We start from the raw sequence: 22,270 nt of genomic DNA, 5'->3' as shown, positions 1-22,270 counted from the left end.
CCTAAAATTTATGAATTTCTGCTCAAAACAGAAGGGAAATTATGAACATTCTATGTGTCTTCAAAAAATGGTTTAAAACTGCCCTGGCCATTATGTCTTGTTTGGTTGGAGTGGTGTTCCATACACTGAAAGGTTGCAGATTTGATTCCTGGGTGGCGTATGTATGGGAGGCAGCCAATCGATATTTCTCTCCCCCACTGCCCCCTTCCTCTTTCTCTAAAAGCAATGAAAGAAAAAACTGGTTTAAAACTGGTCTAAATTAGACCTTCAATGAAGGCATTTAATAGTTCTACTATGAAAATAATCATTTCTGTTAATGGTCTTTAATCAAGGCACATTTGGCCTTGGGTAAACCAGCCCAGCCATTCTCACAGCAAAATAGTCAAACAATATTGATACAGGAAAGGCCCTCTTTGTACCATCCTAGCTCTCTCTGCTGAGGTCCATCTTATTTTAACATGGGTCACCCAAGCTCTTTAAAAAATGTATTTTAAAAAAGTATATTTAGTGCTTTTTGAATCTGAAATTTATGAAAAGGTTAGACATTCGAAGGGAGAATTTCATGAAAAACTGGAATATTTAAAGTGGAATTTTAGATACTGTTCTGTTTGTCTTAAAGTTTGGCTAACTTTCCCTGATCTGGTGGTAAGTTGGTTGGAGCATCATCCTGGTTGTGGGTTTGATTTTTGGTCAGGGCATGTGCCTGGGTTGTAGATTTAATCTCTGGTTGGGGAGCATTCAGGAGGTAACAGATTGATGTCTCCCCCACCCCCCACCTTGCTCTAAAATCAATAAACATGTTATCAGAAGAGAATTTTAAAAGAAGAATTAAAGCTTAACCAACTCATTGTAAAGAGGGCTTCACAAAGCAGGAATATTTTAGGCAGTTTATTGTAAGTACATGACAAAAATGGGGAAGAAAATGTTCAAAGGAGGGATAAAATTCTCAAGCTCATCACTTCCCATACCATGCATTACTAGCACTTTAAGTTGTAATTTAGGTGGAATGCATAATATTGGCAGTGTATTTCATCTGTCTTTGCTAACTTATTCCATATATTCATTCACACATTACCAGTCAACACAGAACTTGATTAACCTTTTTTTCCTTAAGTTAATGTATTTTTTTTTAAGGTGCTCAAGGAACAGTACCTTGGTTACAGAAAAATGTTCTTGGGAGATGCTGTAGATGTGTTTGAAGCCAGGAGAGCAGAAGCCAAGAAATGGCAGAATGCCCCAAGAGTTACTACTGGACCCACCCCTTTCAGCAACATTCCAAACGCAGCAGCCGTTGCCATGGCTGCAACTCTTACACAGCAGCAACAGCCTGCTACAGGTCTGAATGCATTCAAGTTATAGCTTCTTACTGTTAAAATGCAGAACATTTATGTGTATTTTTATGTCTTCCTCCTGTTAGCACTGAAAAAATTTCTATGAATAGCTATTCCAATACAATCTAAAAATTGTGATGGACACAATTATAAACATACCTGATAAAAAACGCAGGGTAGTCTTAGCAATAATTATATATCAATGGGATATTGAATATTGTGAATTTACTTAAATGTTATTTGCTGTATTGCTATAAATGCCCTTTAGAACATGGTGTTTCACTACTGAATTACATTTAAGAGTAACAGATTCTAAAATTGTGATTGTATCATTTGTTGTTTTAAAGTCAGATAATCCAGCCATACATTGCATTTATTATGTATGATACTGATAGATGGTGCATTATTTCCTCATATATAGTGATTACAGAATACTGACATTCAGGATGAAGTATGTTTTTAGAGACTCAAGGTGTGTTGAAGATTAATAGTTTTGTTGTATGTGTAACAAGAAAGAGGACAGGTCCTCTAAATCAAGTTTGGAAGAAAATACATGGTAGACTTATTTATGCCTTTCCAAAGTAAACAGAGCAGTAGCAAGAACAGGAAAAAGATTGTTTTGAGATTCTCTGAATTAAACATTAAGAAATATGAAGTGGAAAGTTGAGCAGATGAAAATTTATTAGTGAGATACTGGAAATCAGATAATTTTAGTCCTTGGGTTAATTCCACTTCTCATGAGAGAAACATATTTGTGGTGAGTTCTGCAGTCTGTAGTTTGGTCCTGTGTCTTTCAGAGGTCACTACTTGTCTTTGATTCCTGCAGTTCCTTTTTTGTCAGGCTTAAAGTTTGACATAGAAAAATAAGTCTTAATGGATATTGATTTTATTTTATTCATTTATACATTTTTGAATAATGCTTATTGTTCTATGGCATGTGTCCTTTTGAGAGTTCCATACAGTCCAGTAGTAAATTACATTACAAAAAAAGTAAAAAAAAAAAAGACAAAAAGAGAGAGACATATTTAGATTGTGTTCAGGCTGCCTCCACAAGGAAGCATTCTCTGTTTCTCACTTCTGGCAGTAAAAAAATTGTTCTTCTCATTTGGAGATGACAGAATTGACTTCCCAGCAGTAAATGGCTGCTGATGGATTTATGCCAAATCTTCCACATTCCATGGCTGGACCCGTGTGAATAGTGGCTCACATAAGCACTGTATAGTAGTTCTCTAGCTGGCTGGAGTATGGGATTGTGTTCTCCAGTTGTAGAGAGAAAAAGTCATTTTGGGGTTGAATCCCTGTCAATCCCATAATTATGGTCCTCAGTTCTCACGATTATTTAACCAATTAATCAGAGCAACCATAGTACCATTTTACTTTTTAGAGCCAATATAAATCATAAATAGATAAGCATGGGTTTGGTTAAGTGTTCCTTGCACATAGGAGATTTTCATTCTAAGTTAGAGAGGTTTGTAGCTTTTCACTCATACATTTTGGACTTACGGACATATGAAGACACATGTTCATTCTAGAAATATGAGTGCCTACTATGTGCTAGGTTCTGGGGATACAAAGGTAAACAGTATAGGTATGGTCTTTGTTCTCTGTGGTGATGGAGAATATAGCTTAATTTAAGAGTAATCAAGTTGAGGAGCCTTTTGCTCATATACTTTAACTTTGTCTGTGACTCTTGTCAGGTCTTGAGGAAATTGACTGCTTTCTCTGTATCCTGCAGTTTTGAAACCCATGTAAGGATTTTCTAATGGGGGGCGGGGCAGGAATTGTAATTTATCAACCTAAACAGTCTTACAGTGTTTTCATTTTGAGTTGTATGAATTTTTAGAACTGAGAGGCTAAATAGTCATAATAACAGTTTTGAATTATGCCTTCTCTGTTTTCCTTTTTTTTTTTTTTTAAGGTCTTGCAAGCTCCATAGTCCATTCTTTTATGCCTGTCCCCATTAAGATGTTAGTTATTTTAGTCATGTCACTACTATTAGCAATATTTTTGAGGTCTGTTAGATATGTACTGATTTTATGAGTTACATCCTGTTTAGAAATGTCTCTGTTGATTGCATCATGCAATGACTTATTCCTTATGTCCTGTGGCTTTGATGAAATCTTTTTAAATACCAGTAATAGATTTTAAAGACCATCTAGATGAAGCTAGGTGAAGCTCGTGTGCTATTTTTATATATCACTGCAGATCTGTGCAAGATTTGAGTTGTCAGAGGCATTTTGCTTTTATTTGCATATGAATTCTTGACTTCATTAATATAAAAAAGGAGATAGTTTCTTAGGCTACTACCTTCTGAAAGTGGTTTCTATGTGGTCTTTCTTGGAGATGCAGGTATGCACTTAGTGACTTCTTGGTCATTCTTCTGTGTTTTTTGTTTTTTTTTTTTAAATTAAGATATATAATAGAACTTAGGCCTGTGATTTATGAGTATAGCTTTTGAAGGCCAAGGAAAATTGATGAAAACAACAGGCTATTTATGTATGAAATAAGCATTACTACATGGATAAGTTACATGTTGATAGAACTTGAGTACACTTGTCCACCCATCAGTGCTTCTGAAGCCTCTTAAAAAGCTTAAGAAATACATTAGGCTTTTTTCAGTGTAATTTTAATTTAGGGTAGATTGTTTTAAGCTGAGGTACCAGGATTAAGTTTTGCTGTTGTGTTTTGACACTTTTAAAAGTTCTTGATGTTTACATAATAAGACTTTTCTCATGTAACTTAGCTGCTGTTTTTAAGGAGAGCTGAGAAGTTTTGTTGAGAATTCCTACTTTCCAGCTTTTAGTGTAGGTTTGGACATTAAAGGTGTAGTGTTAAATAGGAAGCGTTAAGTATTTCATTTTAGTTTCTTGTGGCTTTTTGATTTTGTTGTATTTAATAACCAAAGGAACATTCCCCATTAAATAAGTAAGTATAATTTTAAAAAGTGGGGTAAAGGCATTTTTTGTTTTTTAAGACATATTTTAAAATATGATTTAGGAATAACCAGATTAATTCCATTAGATATTTTGAGTGGTCATAGAAAACTATAAAAAATTTTAGCACTTTAGTCCTTTTCCTGTGAATGCAATTTACTTTTAAAAAGGTAGAATTTATTCTGGAAAATATGAATTAACAGTATTAAACGATTTTGTTGTGTGTTAATATATTATATGGTAACTTTTGTAAAATGTTACTCTACGTGAAGATTTCACTTTGGGCAATCATTGGGATATATTACTACTAACTTGGTTTTATTTATGGAACTAAGAGCCTCTCATTGAATGACTATTAAGATTTTGAAACAGACTTCATGAATTGTTTACGTAACTTTATCTGAAGGATTTAGATTCTGCTTTCTAATAGTGGAACTAATTTATATGGTGGCCAGAGTGTAATATATATGCTAATACTTTGGCATGGGAGATATTTATCATGAGTCTTTACTATTAAAAATGTTATACATTTATCTACTAGTTTTATAAATGATGTTGCCTTCAGAATTTGTGTGAAGGTACAAAACTCAAATACCATGTACCTGTTGTGCAATGGAAAGCCTTGTCATTGTTAGAGTTCTTTATTACCTATATCCTGAATATTGATGATTAGAGTTGCTCTTAAAAATAGACCCACACTCAACAAAAAGCATGTTATGTGAGTAACTCTTATGACTTGGAGGGCCGGGGGCTGTGGTGTGCGTTATTCTTTAGGGTCTTCCACCAGCAGTGCCTCCTGTTAACATGTGACACTTAAGTCTCTCAGTGTTAAAGAAACTGGACATGTGTTTTCTACATACTATTTTTGTTAGAAATAAGAGAGTAATATGCTTAGTTTCTTTTTCCTCTAGTAACATTTTACAAAAGAGCTGCTTGGCAGATATTTTATTCTCAAATTGATCTCAAATCGGATGTAAAAATTTAAATCCTTTTTTAATTTATTTTTAATAGTAGTATAAGAGTTGTGGCTGCTATTAGTTCTTATTCTTTATTTTCTAGGTGGAAGCTATTTGAAAAGTTCAGTTTTTGTCCCAGTGTAGCAAAATGTAGTTCTTCAGTTTGGGTTTTTGTTTTTTTTTAAATGCTTTATAATTTACACTACCTTTTGAATATACAAACCTCATTCATTGAACAACTTGAAGGCTTTGAATTCTTTGACAATTTTAAATTTCAATCTGTATATTACTTTGGCAGATCCCTCAACTTTAAGATGCACTGATCACTGTGCTTGAAAGACAAGACTGAAGATTGTACTATGAAATTTATTGAATAGTTTTCATAAATTATTTATCAAATGAGAGATTTTTAAGATTTTTGTAGTCTGCTTAGTTAAGAAAAAAAATGTAGTTAAAATAAGAGGCAAGTTTGATGCTATTCTTGCCAAAAAAACTCAGCCAAAATCTTTCAAGTAACAAATGGGAAAAGGATGACTAATTGTTCTGCATCTGAGTACATTTTCCAAAATGTTGGAAAGAAATTTCTGAATTGAAATCTTGAATGTATTGAATCTGTCAAGGTACACAGCGGTGCCTTTGTAAATGTTCATTATCTATCTTATTTAATCAGGTGATAAGTGGTGTAATGTAGCAGAGCTTAACAATAGAACTCAGTTACCACTTTCTGTGAACAAGTTGGAATTGTCATGTTACTGTGTAATTGATTTGCTTTAAAATGAACAATAAATTTAATAAAATAAAACATTGTCTTGTTTTTTATCTATTTATTGTATATATATCATTTATATTTCATATAAGAAATCATGCCTAGTTTTTTAGGTACTTGAAGTAACATGATAGTTTTTCCATGTTAGCGTCAGTCTCTTTTGCTCAATTGAGACTTGACTCTAATGGTAAGGAGCTTGTTTTAAAAAGAAAAAAGTAAAAACTGATTACACCAGCTAATTTTATCAGAAAACAAGTGGGGAGATCTAAAACCATTCTGGAAGTAAAACTAAAAGAACTATAATTTACAATACATTAAAGATTTCAAATTATTTAGCAGGTTAAACTAACATTCATCTTTCAATTCAGTGGGCCTCTTTGAATTGTCTAGTGTGAGCAAGTTAAAAAATTGGGGAGGGGGCGTAAATCAGTTGGGAGAGATATAAATTAGGCTGGGGCGACATCCTGAAAGCTAAGTTTTAGCCAAAAGAATTTGTTTAAAGTAAGTACTGTTCATTTTATAAACAATTTCTTAAACTTTAATCTTGAAAGAGTAAGGCAAATTTGTTTTTTCCCCCCTCCCATTTTTTTTTTTTTTTTTTTTATACCAGGGCCTCAGCCATCTCTGGGAGTTAGTTTTGGAACGCCATTCGGCTCAGGTATTGGCACTGGCTTGCAATCAAGTGGCTTAGGTTCTTCAAACCTTGGAGGTACACTTTAACTTTTCTAATAATTGCATTGGACTATTATACATTTGAATTGATAATAGGCTGTGAAAAATTTCTAAGAGGATCTACTATTTTGGAAGTTAGGTTTCCATCTGGCAAAATCAATTCTCCAAACATAATCAGTGCTTTATAGTATTAGATTTAGAACCAAAAAAAAAAATCATTTCATCTATGAACAGTAAATATTAAAAAGTATAGAATTAAGTGGTAAGGATGTTCTTATATTCAAAGCAGTATGCTAAAATATGAACTTGAAAATTACTTAGTTTTAATACATTTAACTAACTTTAGAAAAATTAGTACTATTAACATCAGTTTGGAGTCTACACCACTTCTGGATATACATTCTCCTAATCATTATCTTCTTTTTCTGAAAATGAGCACTTTAAATGGGGAAATAACTTTATTGTAAGTTGAACAGCTCAACCTCTGTTTATTCCTAAGTACTTTTGGCATCTTTGCCTATATGCATTTTTGTATACATAAACAATTTAAATTTATTTTAATAGTTTCGTAAGTCAACTCTAATTAGTAAGGTAAGTCTGCAAAAACATGCTAAATACAAATGCATTCATAATTGAGGTATATGATTAAAAGTTGTGTTTTATGGAGCACATTGTCATAATGAATAAGGTTTTGTTATTTCCATTAAAATACATCATTAGAGGGGAAGTTTATAAGCTTTTTATGGTTATTTAATATAGTAGACCCTATTAGGAATGATTAGAATTATGACAGCATAATTCTTCTGCTCTGTAATCCAATATGCCATTGTATTTCTTGGAGGCAATAAGACCACCAAACTCAATATTTTAGATAAAACTGTTGTAAAGTAACTTACGAACTTGAATTTTATTTTTAAATACTTAGGAGAGCGAAAACAAGTCTTCAAGTACTTAGCAAAATCTCCTCTTGAACTTTATTTGGGGGAAAATTTTTTTAATTTAAATTGTGTATTAAGAAAAAAAACATGATGTTCATACTCCCAAATTCTCATTGTTACGTTGGCTGATGCTGTGGCAACCAGGGTGGGGCAAAAGTGGATTTATAACTGTTAGTACTCAAAACACAGTCTATTCTTGTATTTTTATTTATTAATGATTGTATTATTTTCCATAGGAACAACCGTAAACCTACTTTTGTCCACTCTTTATTACTGAATAGATCGACTATTATGTAGTTATGCAGTTTTTCAGTGATAAAGGTTCTTAAGTGAAAATGTTTGGGTAAAAAGAGTAAAATCACCTTAAATGTGGAGAAATTTAAGGAATTTTCTGCATTTAAGTTATTGTGCATGTTGTGTTTATTATGAATTTAAGCCTTCTTTTTTTCAAAATGAAATATCCCAAGGTAGATATGTTTATATCTGTTTGACTAAAATTATGCGTGGACGGTCACTAAAATTCCTAGTTCATATAGAAGAGAAAATACTAAATGATCTTGGTTTTTTATGGCCTTGTTCTTTAAAAGTTACTGATGGGTCATAAACTTGTGACTCATCAGTAACTTTTAGTCTAAATACATATAAATAAATGTTTCATTTCAGAATTTATCTCGAGAAGTGTTATGTAAAGGAATAAATAACAGATTTCCTTCATAAGGCCATGTTTTGCAGCACTATTTTTTAGACCTTTGATAATTTTGGGTTTTATTTGTCAGTCTCCTTCAACCTGTGTTTTACATGCCATTGTATATTTCTCTATTGCCCTTCCACTAGGATTTGGAACTAGCTCTGGTTTTGGATGCAGCACCACAGGGGCCTCCACATTTGGATTTGGAACAGCAAATAAACCCTCAGGAAGTCTTAGTGCAGGTTTGTGTGTTTCAGCCTGAATTTCAGACAAACTTGAAGGTGCAAAGTATTTAATTTAAAAGTATAAGTATTGTTATTTCCATATCCACAGAAGATCCTGATTTAGTTTCTAACCCCTGGATGAAGCATATAGCCCTATCTCCTAAGCAAAACATCAAGTTTATAAAATATTTCTAACAATACTTATTAGTTTGATAAAACAAATACTTATATCCTCTCTTAACTAAGCAGAGATTCCTTTGACCCAAAACTAGTTTCTTCATTAAATAATTTTCTTCATTAATATAACAATGAACCCATGGTGTTTAAGTTTTAACCCACTTTTTGTCATTATTCATTCAGGAGAATGATTTCTCTTCCAAAGAGATATTCTTTAGTTACCATGTCCCATCTTACAATTGACTTCTTTGTTAGTTTTTGAAACAGATATAATCTTTTGACTCTTACAGCAGAAAATTCCAAATTCCATTTACTTTTGCATTTTCTCTATAGTTGTAAATAATGACCTGTTTTAATGTGTAATGCTTAGGGATAAAAAGTATGTCTAAAATAATGACGTAACGATTAAATTGTGTTAATTGAGGAAATTTGAAGGAAATTCTGTTTTAATATTAAATAGTGTTTAAAATCAACAGTTCCAATAGAGCAAGGTAGTAGAATTCAGTGGTATCAGAATTATAATATAAAATGTTAATATTAACTAGACAGTTACAGTTCTTAATCTTAATTACACAAGAGCTCTTACAAAATCCAAACAATAGGTACTAATTCAGTGTATTCCTTGTCTTTAGAATTGTGGGTTGTGGTTTCCTTGGAGAACTTAGAATTGCAAAGTCGTGAAAGTCTCTTCGACATGTTGATAAAATGTTTCTGGAGGGGCTGAGGAGGAAGGCACCTTGGCGTGCTGAATTCCCAGCCAAGTGCCTGGCAGCTGAAGTCTTTGGGAGAGTTCAGTTATTTGTGACCAAGTTTCTGTTTTGGCCTAGATCACAAAACTTCTGTCTCTAATGGTGCCACTTAGTTGTTTGCTAAATTATTTTCCTATAATTTTAAATTGCATGTGAGAAATTTAGGGCCATAAGATACCTAACTATTTTTATAGATTACATGTTCTTGTAGCTAGAAATTGACCTCTCATCCCTGTTTTTTATATTTGTTTTGGCGGCTTAACTTCTGATATGAATATTCTTTTCCTTAAACATAAGGCTTTGGCAGCTCAAGTACATCTGGGTTTAACTTCAGCAATCCTGGCATCACGGCATCAGCTGGTTTGACATTTGGGGTGTCAAATCCTGCCTCTGCAGGTTTTGGAACAGGAGGACAGCTCCTTCAGTTGAAGAAACCTCCAGCTGGAAACAAAAGAGGAAAAAGATAAACATATGGGTTGATGTGTTGAGAGAATCCATTGCAGCATCGTTTATTCTGAGTCTATTTTTCTAAAATTGATGCAGTAATTAAATTGCATCCCAGGAGATTTCTAAAGTTTTGATATTTTTCCCTACTCTGAAATTTGAACTTTGTTCTCATTTGCCATGCAAAACATCTTTTTTCTTGTGAATTTGAACCCCAATTGTATAGTTTTCTTTATTTCGATTCTCATTGTAAGAAATGTTCTGACTACATTGCTAGTTGGTAAAACCTACTATTCAGCCTAGTGTTAACAGCAATGTTTTTGTTGATACAGTTTACATTATTTGAATATATGCACATGTATTTCTTATACAGATGGTATGAACTCTAGGGCCTATACTAGAATCAGTTGGTTTCTTGATAAAGGTCTTTGAATTACACTGCAGGGCATCTTGTGAATATGTATATAAATATATACAGAAAAATACACACAATTGTGTGTACATATAAAATATATATTTACAGACCTACAACTTTTGCCTCAGACTGTTCCTCTTTTCTAAGGGTATTCCCATTTTCACCCTTGCAGCTTCAAATCCTCAGTGCTTGTAGAATGATGAGCTAGAGGTACCAGGTTATTGCAGTTATGTGCTTGAAGACTTAGTGAAATGGTTACTGTTGTAAATATTTGACCTACTCAACTGTGTTGCCCCTAGTCGTCTTCATTTTCGTTTTTCACCTTCACCTTCAGCAGCTACTCTACGTGAGGAATGCTGTAAAACTCGTTGACCAGGTTTTAACAAAGCTTTCTATCCTTCATGTCCTCATATTGCCTATATGAGATGTTTTTTCATATCTGAGATGAACCTTCAAGAAAGTATTTGAACTCTAGACTGGTGTCCTGGGGGCAAAGAGCTTTAAGCCAAATTGATTCTATGCAGGTGAAGGATGCACTATGACTTTAGTGGAAATTTTTCTAGCTATTCCAATACAGAGTTCTTTCTTATAGGGCTATTGATACTGACACCAAATGGAGTGGCTCATCAGCCTGTTAATGTCTTAAGTGCTTAATTTGGAATAGAGAGACAATATATTTTAAGACAAAAAAAGTATTTGTAGCAACATAAACTATCCCGTTTTAAGAGTTCCAGTAATAACACATAGGCGTGTCAGGTTGCGTCTGTGTAACATTTGTCTGTATTAGTACTAGTGACGTAGAGTGGGTGAAAAAGAGAGCCCTTGGAAAGAGAACCGCCTTAGCCGTGATTTCAGACAGAAACCATTAGGTAGACGTATATATCTTTCAAGTACAGTTTTTCAGATGGGATGTGAACATAGAATTTTGTTGAAAATAGTTTAGTTTTTTTATATAGAAGGTTTGTACATAATGTGCATCAAGTGAATATTTTCAGAAGCATTTCACCGAGGCACCTTTTTTTCTAACATATTTATTGCATAAATATGTGTGTATGTACACACATGCGTGCATGCACACATATACTTTCAGTATGTTGGGTTTGATTATGAGAGTGTTGTCAAATCTGTTTTATGTATCCACATACAGCAATGATTGGCTTTTTGGAATTGAAATTTTTGCGCCTTGATGCATACAGAAAATGCTTTGTTTCTGAGCTCTAAAGCTGTTTTTATTTTTGCACACTTCTCTAATATTGCAATTCCCAGAACCACATTTTGGGGAAGGGTAGTAAAACTTGTGGTTTTGTGTTTCGAATTACTGTCAGAGTTAAATACACCATTACAACAAACTTTTTTTTTTAAAGACATCGCATTGTACTGCAAAAACCTGAATATTTATATTTGTTTTTTTCTTTATATATTTTACATTTTAATATGTTGAACCACTGGAAATTTGTAACAGATCAATTTGTGATAGAAGTTTAAACTTGTTGTCATTGTCTCCATTGTCTTTGCTTTGTCCAGAGCCTATTATTAAGTAAACAATAAAATTGTGTCAGTTGCTTTGAATCTTTTATAGGTGTTAGTAGTTGTTCTTAATACGTAATTTTCTAATTATTACTCTTTATTCTCTTTGGTTGGTTTTTAGTGTTTCATTGGTTTATACATCTTGCTTAAAAATAAAAAAATACTTAACTAAAGACTGAACACAAGACAGTAAGTTTGATTAAAAAGTAAAAGTCCCCCTCAGCTGCTAGGCCCTAATCCCACTTTCTTCCCCAAAGTATTCACTGTTACTGGTTTGGTGTATATCGTTTTAGAACTTTTTTAAAAACATGTTTTTTTTTTCCAACATGTATATACAAATGTTTATTCCAATTTCTCTTTTCTCTCATATTTTCTCATTTTCTCTTAGATCCTTTTTCTTCTTTTAACAAATGGGTTAAAAAATCTATGTATTCTGTGACTTGCTTTTATTCCCCTTTAATGATACATCATTGACATCTTTTCATGGCAGTCCCTGCAGATTTACTCTTTATGTCCTCTTCTGTAGCATGTATGTACTATGATTTGTTCCAGATAACACTTGGTGGGCAGTTAGGTTCTTCTCAATATTTCAGTATTATAGAAAAAGCTGCAGTGAATATCCTTGTACATGGTTCTTTGTGCTTATGTTTCTTTGGGATTGATTCTAGAAGAGGAATTGCTGAATAGGCACACAAATTGTATGTTTTAATGTCAGCTTGCCTTCCAAAAATGCTATGTAAATACACGCTTCTACAGTTTGTGTGCGTACCCATTTCCCAGAAATCTCTAAATGTCAATAATATCAATCTTAAGTACTTGTGAGGTTGAACTTTCTAATATGTATTCTCCACTTGCATGTTAATATCCTATGTCCATTTTTATACCAGATTATTTAGGAAGGTTTTTAAAAAACGTTTTATAGATCTCTGTAGATAATGGATGTTAATATTTTTTCTTGGGAGATAGGTTGGACTCCTGGAATCTGCTGGTTTCAGAGCCCTGTCTTGACCCTATAAGATCTTGAGCTAGTTCCTTAACTGTCCGAGACCCCAGCTTTATCATCTGGAAAGGGGATAATAAAGATGGGGAGGATGTTTGGGTAGCACAAACCCCCGACACTTTGCCAGCAGTTACTATTCCTGCTCTAATATCCCACTACTTTAATTTCCTGATTAGGTACTTATTTTAGTACTTAATAGGGAAAGCCAGCCTCCCTTACTATTTCATTGTTGTGTGTGTGGAGTTGGAGAAGATGGCTACTTTAGGACACTTAACTCTTTAAGATGAACTTTAATACCTAATTTGTCAGTTTGTTTTTTCTTAAAATTCTATTGGGATGTTGATTGGATTTATAAAAATACATTATAATATGGGAAGAAAGGACATCTTAGTATGTACAGCATGGTATATGCATTTGTTAGGTCTTTTATTTCAGCAACATTGTACAGTGCTTATTAGATTCTTGGTGGTTTTTCCTAACAGTATCTTGTTCTCTTTCTGAATGTGATTGGTACAAGTTTATTTACATTATTACAAATGCAGATTAACTGTTCTTTTTTGATAATATAGTAAGCCCAAGTTAATATCCAGCCTTTGGAAGTACTGTAGTGGGATTTGTGCGTGAAATATTAGGCTTGAATGGTATGTCACAGGACATGGCTTTGCTGGACATCCCCTCCCTCCATGCCTTGCCCCAGTCTCTCACTGCACATAAGCCTGGCTGTCTGGCACTGTTTGGAGCACACGTCCCAAGGTTGTTACTAAGGAGACACAACCCTGGGGCTCACTAACACTGGGCCAGTGTCCTGGAAAATCTAAGCTGAAGGGCCTAATTTAAATCTCATTCCCAAAGTCGTCTTTGCCTATCAGTGTATCTCCCATTTATAGAGTCTGTAGTCTGTTCTGGGTACCACCGTCAGAACTTTATAAACTTGACCTTGTTTAACTCAGTATTATCCTCTAAAGCAGACGAGTTAATTTATTTGAGGTCATGTGGCCGTTAAGTCATGGAGCTGAGGTTTTTTCTTTGATGCAGATAAGCATGCTGATTTTCATGCCTGACCTGTTAAAGGCACTGAAGGTAATGTGATTATACTATATAAGTGGGGAAATTACAAGTATATAGTAGACTGTAGATCAAGGCAAGGTAAGGTAAGTAACAAAGGGCCATGGGACTTAAGGGAGAGTAATCACACCTAGGATGGAAGGAGTGAAGAAGCAAGGGCCAGACCTCCCGCGCTCCCTATGAAAGAGGTTCATAGAGAAAAGCTGGTCATCGCAGCATGGGGGATGGTCTGCGGTCTGCCCAGCTTGGGAAAGGGTAAGGGGAGCAATTCTGGCTATTTGGATCTTAGGAAATATAAGAAGTTCAATGAGAAAGCCCTTTTAGGATGGCTTGCCTGACTCTCATAACCCAAAAGACACCCTCTGCTGAAACTAAATGAGACTAGACTAGATTGTTTTGCTATGCAGGCAGGTGAACATCAACTGGCCTGAGTAAACCCTGGAAACGGAGGCAAGAAGTTTAAGGTGCTACCAAACAGCAGCAGATAGAAGAAAGAGTAGGGATTACTGGAAAAATTGGTCATGGCCCAGAATGTTTTTGCTTATCCTCCTTAATCTACTGTACTGTTCTACTCAATCTGTTAATAATGATAATTAAGGGAAAAACCCCCCACAAGGTTGCAGTACTGGGAAGTGAACTGTATATTTAACTTGCAGAGAACTTATTTTGTCATCCTCACCCTCTTTGAATGTTCAGGTAGCAAGCTAGTTTAGTTCGGTGAACATTAATTTTTGCTGCATGTGAGTCACTCATGGGAGCATAGGAAGATATAAATGTATAGGTCACAGTACTAAGGAGAGGCCAGGGTCTTTCATACTAATTCCTTAGGGGCTTTGATGCTAATTTCTTTTTTACAAATTAAAAAACAGAGAAGTTAAATTTTTCATTTTTTGGTTCTGAGCATTTGTTGGGATTTTTTAAAAGTATATTTCATTGATTATGCTATTACAGTTGTCCCATTTTTTCCTCCCCTTTATTCCCCTGAACTCCCCCTACCTGCAGCATTCACCCCACGCCCTTAGTTCATGTCCATGGGTCCTACATGTAAGTTCTTTGGCTTTCCCATTTCCTATACTGTTCTGAACCTCCCGTTCTATTTTGTAAATGTCATTTATGTTTCTTATTCCCTCTATCTTTTCCCCTATTCTCCCCCAACCCCTCCCTGCTAATAATCCTCCATGTGATCTCCATTCTGTGATTCTGTTCTTGTAGTTGTTTGCTCTGTGTGTGTGTGTGTGTGTGTGTGTGTTTTTTAGGTTCAGTTGGTAGTTGTGTTTGTTGTCATTTTACTGTTCATAGTTTTGATCTTAGATAAGTCCCTTTAACATTTCATATAATAAGGGCTTGCTGATGAACTCCTTTAACTTGACCTTGTCTGGGAAGCACTTTACCAGCCTGTCCATTCTAAATGATAGCTTTGCTAGATAGGGTAATCTTGGATGTAGGTCCCTGCCTTTCATAACTTTGAATACGTCTTTCCAGCCCCTTCTTGCCAGCAAGGTTTCTTTTGAGAAATCAACTGCTAGTAACTGTCTCCTTTCCTCTTGTTGCTTTTAAAATTCCTTCCTTATCTTTAATCTTTGGTATTTAATTGTGATGTGTCTTGGTGTGTGCTTCCTTGGGTCCAGTTTCTTTGGGACTCTGAGCTTCCTGGACTTCTGGAAGTCTATTTTCTTCACCAGATTGGGGAAGTTTTCCTTCATTATTTTTTCAAGTAAGTTTTCAATTTCTTGCTCTTCTCTTCTTCTGGCACCCCTGTGATTCAGATGTTGGAACGTTTAAAGTCCCAGAGGTTCCTAAGCCTCTCCTCATTTTTTTGAATTCTTGTTTCTTCTTTCTGTTCCAGTTGAATGTTTCTTTGTCCTGTTCGAAATTGTTGATTTGAGTCCCAGTTTCCTTCCCGTCACTGTTCGTTCCCTGTATATTTTTCTTTATTTCACTTTGTATAGCCTTCACATCTTCCTTTATTTTGTGGCCATACTCAATCATTTCTGTGAGCATCCTGATTACCAGTGTGTTGAACTCTGCATTGGTTATCTGGTCACTAAACTACCAAGTGGATGGTCCAGAGTTCAAACCCAGGAAGTCTTCCTGAAGTCTAGGCTTTTAACTTTGTTTGCAAATTACTGGGTTGGCCAAAAAGTCCATTCAGTTCTTAAAAGACACATTTATTCATTTTCACCAAGAACTTTATTGATTTGGATATTTTGAGTATGTCAGTTATTTTCCACTATTGGCTTCTAGTGGGTAGAGGCCAGGGGTGCTGTTAAACATCTTCCAATGCATAAGACAGCCCCACTGCAAAGAATTATTTGGCCATCATGTCAGTAGTACCAAGAAACTTTGCAAACCACTTTTGACATGTTCCATCATTCACAACACCCTATTCATACATTGCACAATTTTTCTGTATGTTTCAGTTGCATATTTACCTTTCTTAAAATTATAAAGCATGATACTCTGTGTATCTTCTTTCATCTTCAATATTAAAATGGCTGCACAAAAATTCACCCATTTTGATAAGTTTTTAAAAAATGCACACTGATATGACAGCTCTAACAATATAAAATAACAAAATTGTTTCAAATGAAGTTAAAGACAACTAAGCACTACTTGGGCCATAATGTGGAATAAGCTAAATGAGCTTTTTGGCCAACCCAATGATAGCCAGTGATACAAGGTAGGATATCTTATTGAGTGACAGGATAAAGATACAACGAAAATCCTTGAGAATGCAGAAAATAGATGGCTTTGAGCAATGAGTATGAATTGGATTTGTTTTTATGAAGCATTTGCAATTTGAATTTAAAGAACCACATATTAAAAATAATCCCAAGTTTGACCAACATAAAGGGATAAAATTAAACGTAACTACTACCCCCACTCTCCAGAGGAAATTTCTTAAGCTTTATCTTGATTCATATTATTTTTCTCCATTGGTTTTAATAGCTGTATAATATATAGCTGCACATTCTAGTTTAACTAGTTCCTTTTGGTGAATATTTAGATACTTTCTATTTTTTTGCTATTAGAAATACATTTAGTAGGATAGGTGAAAATGGTATACAGTTTTTTCGACATTTTTCTACTTAGGGCGTTTGAATATTTTCATGTAAGTATTGGCCATCTTTTTTCTAATAGTTAATCTTACACCTCTGTTTATGATTTTTTGTTTTTGTTGTGTAGAAATTTAATTTAAATGTCAAAATGTATTAGTCTTTTTTAATGACTTCTGGGAATGAGTGGGAGCTCATAGGAGGGAAAAAGAGAAGACATTTTATGTTTTACAGTTTATAAAGCATTTTATATTTACTATATCATTAAAACTTCATGCCCTGGTCTGGGTAGCTCAGTTGGTTAGAACTTTGTCCTGATATGCCAAGGTTGTGGGTTCGATCCCTCGTCAGGACACATAAAATACTCAACCAATGAATGCATCAATAAGGAACAACAAATTGGTGTCTCTCTCCCTCCACCCCAACTCTTTCTCTCTTCCTCTCTCTCTAAAAATCAATAATAAATAAAACTTTATGACTGTTTAAAGGTGTTTTTAAAAGATTCAGCTGGGTGACTAGGGTCTGATTGTAATTAGTGGCAGAACTGAAACAATTCCACACACCACTTTACCAAGTGCTTTTGTGATGGAGTGAAGTGCACTGTTTCTGACTCCATCTTGTTTAAGCCTTTTTATTCCCATGGCCTTCTTGGCTAGTAGCTTCTGCTTAGTCCTGCTTATAGACATGTCAGTCATTAGGGGAATACTGCTTGCTCCTTGAGTTTTACAAAAACAGCCCCTCCCATTTCCCCTTTCCTTGACATAATAGAAATCTGAGTTTTGTACTTTTTTGAAATGGATTTGAAAATGAGTTCTCCCATCTCCTTTGGTGCCTTCTCAATCAATGAGCCTTTCCTTACTCGAACTTAACGTGTTGAGTTTTGGCCGTTTGAAGTGTTGGGCATGTGGACTTTGGGCCAGTAAAAATTTGGCAAGCCAGTGAGGAGATGGTGCCCTTGGTAGGCCAGCCGCATCTGGGGTTTCCCTCTATGCCTCCTGAGCAGCTGCCAAGGCCTCTTGCCTTGAGAGCTTGGGAGGACTGCCTTTGGCCCACACCTTGTATGGAACAAGGAAAAGTCTTTGGACTTTGGTCTACTGTTGGTTTTTTTTTTTTTTTTTTCCCTTTTTTTTTTCTAGGATAAGTTTCTCCAGGTGCACAGCCAGGAATCCTTCCTCTCTAGCTGGGCTTTCTCTCCCTTGGGAGAAGGCCATCTGTATTTTGGAGGCCTTCTGAGAGCAGGATCATTGGACTCCACACATTCATGTGTCTAAATCAGTGGGTTTGTTTTGGAAGTAGGGTAAGACACCCCTGTGTGTACAACCAGGAACTCTCTTCCCTCCATTTGGGCTTTCCCCTTGGGATAAGTCAACTTATTTTACATTTGTTTGGGGTACGATGTTGGAGAGGGGAATAGTTGTAGGACCTGTACCCAATTTGTAATTGGGTTCATTTGCATTCATTTGGCCACTTGAATTTGAAATCTGTAACCTGGGGTTTGGTTAGGAAGATACACAATTTATTGCCTTTCATGTGTTGACCTCAGGTTTCTCTCCCTATTGGTTTGGAAGTTAATAAGTAAAATGGCAACTGAGGCTGCTTCTCCCTCCGCTCTTCCCTTCCCCCCACATCCTCCTCTGCAGACGTGTGGTGGGGTTTCGCCCTCTGGCCACATCCCAGTGCCCTCCTCCTCCAGGAAGATTTGCCGCCTTGAATTTAGGCAGTTTGCAGCCACTCTTTTGACTCGGAATTTCTGACTTTATCGCGCACACTAGCTTCTGTTGTTTGTTGACAAATCCACCTTAAGGGGCACCCTTGAAGGAGAGAATCTCAGGCCTTTCACAGAAAATGGAATGTATTCTTTGACGGATTGTAAGTCAATTTTAAAACAGCATTAGAGGAATTCCTACAGCATGCAAAGCTTTGGTCATCTGAACGAAATATCTGAGTTTTGTACTCTACCCAAGCTAGTATTTTTTAAATAAAAGCTATTTGATGTCTGTGTTTATGTATATGTTTATGTGTGTCTTAGCATGCATATAGCATATTTGTACTGCTGAATAGTATTGCTAATTTGTAATATTAAAATGGCTTAAACAAACAAGTGCTTTATGAGAATTCTCAAAAATATAACAGAAACTAGACCAAATGCTTTTCAGAATTTCGTGATCTGGGAAATATTTGCTGTTAAAGCTGGTTTTGAGTTTGGTTTGGTTAATTAGACATATCTTTAGAATCATCAATTTTAAATAACACTTCTGCGCTGCCAGGTTCTTTTAATAACCCATTCCTCTGTTATGTTGATCCAACTTCTCTTAAGAACACCCAGGACAGCCCCACTGCCAATGAAAATTCAGTCAGAATGTCTTCAGAAATCAAAAGGAGATGTGCTCCTGTTCCAACCATAGATACATCCCACAAGTCAGAATACACATGCAAACCCCTAACAGATCCCAAGTTACTGATTGGAAGACAACTAACAAAAACATCAGTAATGTTCAACTCACTTCTATGCAGCTTTACTTACCTGTATTTCTAATATTCCACCTGCTTTAAACCATCTCCTTTGTACATATAGAACTTGATTAGCTTCCTTTAAATTTATTCAACTGACTCAAAAGGGAAGCTCCTCAATATTCTGACTTTGTACCTGGCTATCAGAAAGATGGTTTTGGGCCAATGTTTGGCAGAACCTTATCTTCCTGCTAAGGAGTGGGAGCCCATGAACATGATTAGAAATCTTTCAATAACTTTAAAAGCAATAGCCAATGAGACCACTCAGGCCATAGTATGTCAAAAGGAGACCTTAGACTCTCTGGCTAAAGTTTTATTAGATAATTGCATTGCTTTGGATTATATTCTAGCAGAATAGGCGATATCTGTGCACTGGTCAACTGCTGCTCAAGAGCTGTAGACCAGGACATCAAAATACTAGTAATGCAGCACATTAGTACCCAGGCACATGTAAACATTTGCAATTAGGTACAGGGCCGATCCATTCCTTAAGCCCTAGGTTTACACCCCTAAGCAGCAGCTGTGGGCTCCTTAATAGTCCTCTACTTTTTATGGGTGGGTGATGGTTATTGCCAAGGCAGGTAGCAAATGAATTAGGCTGATAATAATATGAGTCTCCTTGCCAAGGCTTAGGAACTGCTGCAAAGGAAGTGCCCCTGTCTGTGCCTGTTAAGGCTACGGCCTGATGCCTTAGCACCAGAGCTGATGGTGTCAGCTACTGTTCAGGGCTCCTTGAGATGTTGAACCAGGAGAGGGTACACTTGAGTGGGGGTTGGACTTGCAACTTCTCCCAAGTTTGACAGGATGCTTCTTGCCAGAGAGTGAGGTGTGTCCCAGCCAGCCAAACTGATCCCTGTTGAACCTGTTGAAGTCCAGGCTCTGTGGACGGGAACCAACCCCAAGAGCACTGATAAGCTGCTTAACTTGGTGTTTTTCCGCCACACTCACATTACAAATGATCCTGGTGCCTTCATTACTTGGATAACGTGCCTGATGTTCACCATCTGCCCCAAACCATCAAGCTGCCTACATATTAACTGATAGAGATAGTTCCACTGTACTTGTTATCATTGGAGGAAAGAATCTCCAGGTATGTTGGGTCCTCAAGAAGAGAGAAACTCACCCAAGTATGTAAGTATTTCAGGCAAAATCTGATGGCATGTCCTTGCCTTGGCTTTTCTGGCCTCAAGTGAACCTTTAAAGTTTAATCTGAAGATTCCTTAGGAAAATTGCAGCAAAGCAGATTTAAAGGCTAATTTATGGTTAATTACTTATTCTTGCTAGGCTTACAGAAATAATCAGGCCAAGTTTATTGAAACTAGACACATTTTGCAGATAAATTAGTCTTAATTTGGCTATCTTTGGTAAAAATGGGGGTGATTTTAGAGAGAAAGTTGCTTCAATAGGAACTATAATATACCTTTGTGGATATTAGAATCTAGTGCTATCCATTGTCTTTTTTGAGTTTTGTTTTGTTTTGTTTTCTACTTGTACACTGGACTGGATCCTGAATTCTTCCAGTGACTTGGAATCACTGGGAACTAAAACTGCCCTTTTCATGAGCCTCGCAGTCACAAACTGCTGATGGACGACATGATGTAGATTTCGGAGACTGCCACAGCAGCTCCTGCTTAATCCCCCTCAGTGACTGACGCCGTGTAAGCCACGCAGAAACTTTACCTAAGTACCTGATGACATCATCAGAGACATTCAAACTACAAAAGATGTTTCTGGCCTACAAACTCAGAAACTGGTTTGCAATTTTCTCTGATCATTAACCTTCACTTTTTTGTTTCCATAAATCTTATCAAATGCTGGTGTTACAGAATTGAATCTATGTAGTCAGTGATTTGGCTCTTTTGACTGCCCAACCTCTAAGATCTCAACAGATAGAGTCCTTGGCATGTGGGTCCTTAGGCAAAAGGAAAGCTTTAGATTACTTACTAGCTGAACAAGGAAGTGTTTGTACTGTGGCCAACTCATCGTGGTTTGGGTCCTGACGGACAGAATAACAAAAGTTACTCTCTATTCTCTGTCTCATATTGGGGTACAACTATCCTGGTCTTCTGCTACTTCTACTATTGCTGTGGTCTCTGCTTGCGAATTTAACACCTGGTATGACCCCTCTGTTGTTTGGGAAGCACCGTGGAAGAGGTGGGCATGTGAGATTGTAAGAGCCACATAAGAGGGGCACAGTGGACACGCAAATCTGTCTCTACCTTAGAAGTTAATACTACCTCTTAATTGAACCTGCAGATTGAGGAATGAACAACAAAAATGGGGGGGGATTGCTTGGTCTCTCTCTTTGATTCCATCTTGTTCAAGCCTGCTTATTCCCATGGCCTTCAGGCTAACAGCTCCTTGTCACAGGTGTATGTTCACGATATACTACATTTTGCTGTGTATAATGCGCACCCATGTTTTTGTGTGCCTTATACATGGGATTGTTATACCATTGTTATACCCATGGTATGTGATCATTATACCCATGTATAATGTGCATCCTTATTTTTCCCCTCAAAAATCTGGGCAAAAAAAGCATGCATTATGCACAGCAAAATATGGTAGTCTTTCCTATAAGTCGACTCTTGGTCTCCACTTGGATCATCTGGCCCAGGCCTTAAGAACCAAAAGCGCCAAGTGGCCTGTATGACCACCCATCCTACAGGTGACACTGGCACCCAGAAATAACTGGGAGCCAACACAGGTGACTGTGCTATTCACTTGGATTTTATTAATACAGGTTCACTCAGTTTTTATTAATGCAGATTTAATCCAAATCTATACTAACCTAATAACAATACTAATCACTCAGAAA

General features: G+C 36.0%; 1 protein-coding gene across 3 annotated transcripts in view; it reads left to right on the top strand.

The window, feature by feature from the left end:
* The window catches only part of NUP58 (nucleoporin 58), a 56,519-nt gene that overhangs the window by 27,506 nt on the left and 6,743 nt on the right, over window positions 1–22,270 (top strand). The window contains exons 12-15 of one of the 3 annotated variants that reach the window (XM_054577154.1): window positions 1,135–1,336; window positions 6,597–6,695; window positions 8,431–8,526; window positions 9,732–11,813. In XM_054577154.1, the coding sequence (XP_054433129.1) occupies window positions 1,135–1,336; window positions 6,597–6,695; window positions 8,431–8,526; window positions 9,732–9,901 (567 nt within the window). In that variant the 3' untranslated portion in view covers window positions 9,902–11,813. Of the gene's footprint in view, window positions 1–1,134; window positions 1,337–5,518; window positions 5,947–6,596; window positions 6,696–8,430; window positions 8,527–9,731; window positions 11,814–22,270 lie in introns of those variants that run through there. The other 2 variants (XM_054577155.1, XM_054577156.1) reach the window with 2 other exon arrangements.

Source organism: Pteronotus mesoamericanus, unplaced genomic scaffold (genome assembly GCF_021234165.1).
Source record: "Pteronotus mesoamericanus isolate MK-2021 breed Mesoamerican mustached bat unplaced genomic scaffold, CSHL_Meso_final contig_41, whole genome shotgun sequence".
NCBI classification, from domain to species: Eukaryota; Metazoa; Chordata; class Mammalia; order Chiroptera; family Mormoopidae; genus Pteronotus; species Pteronotus mesoamericanus.
The sequence above is the reverse complement of the archived record's forward strand: the minus strand, read 5'-3'. Positions and strand labels throughout refer to the sequence as shown.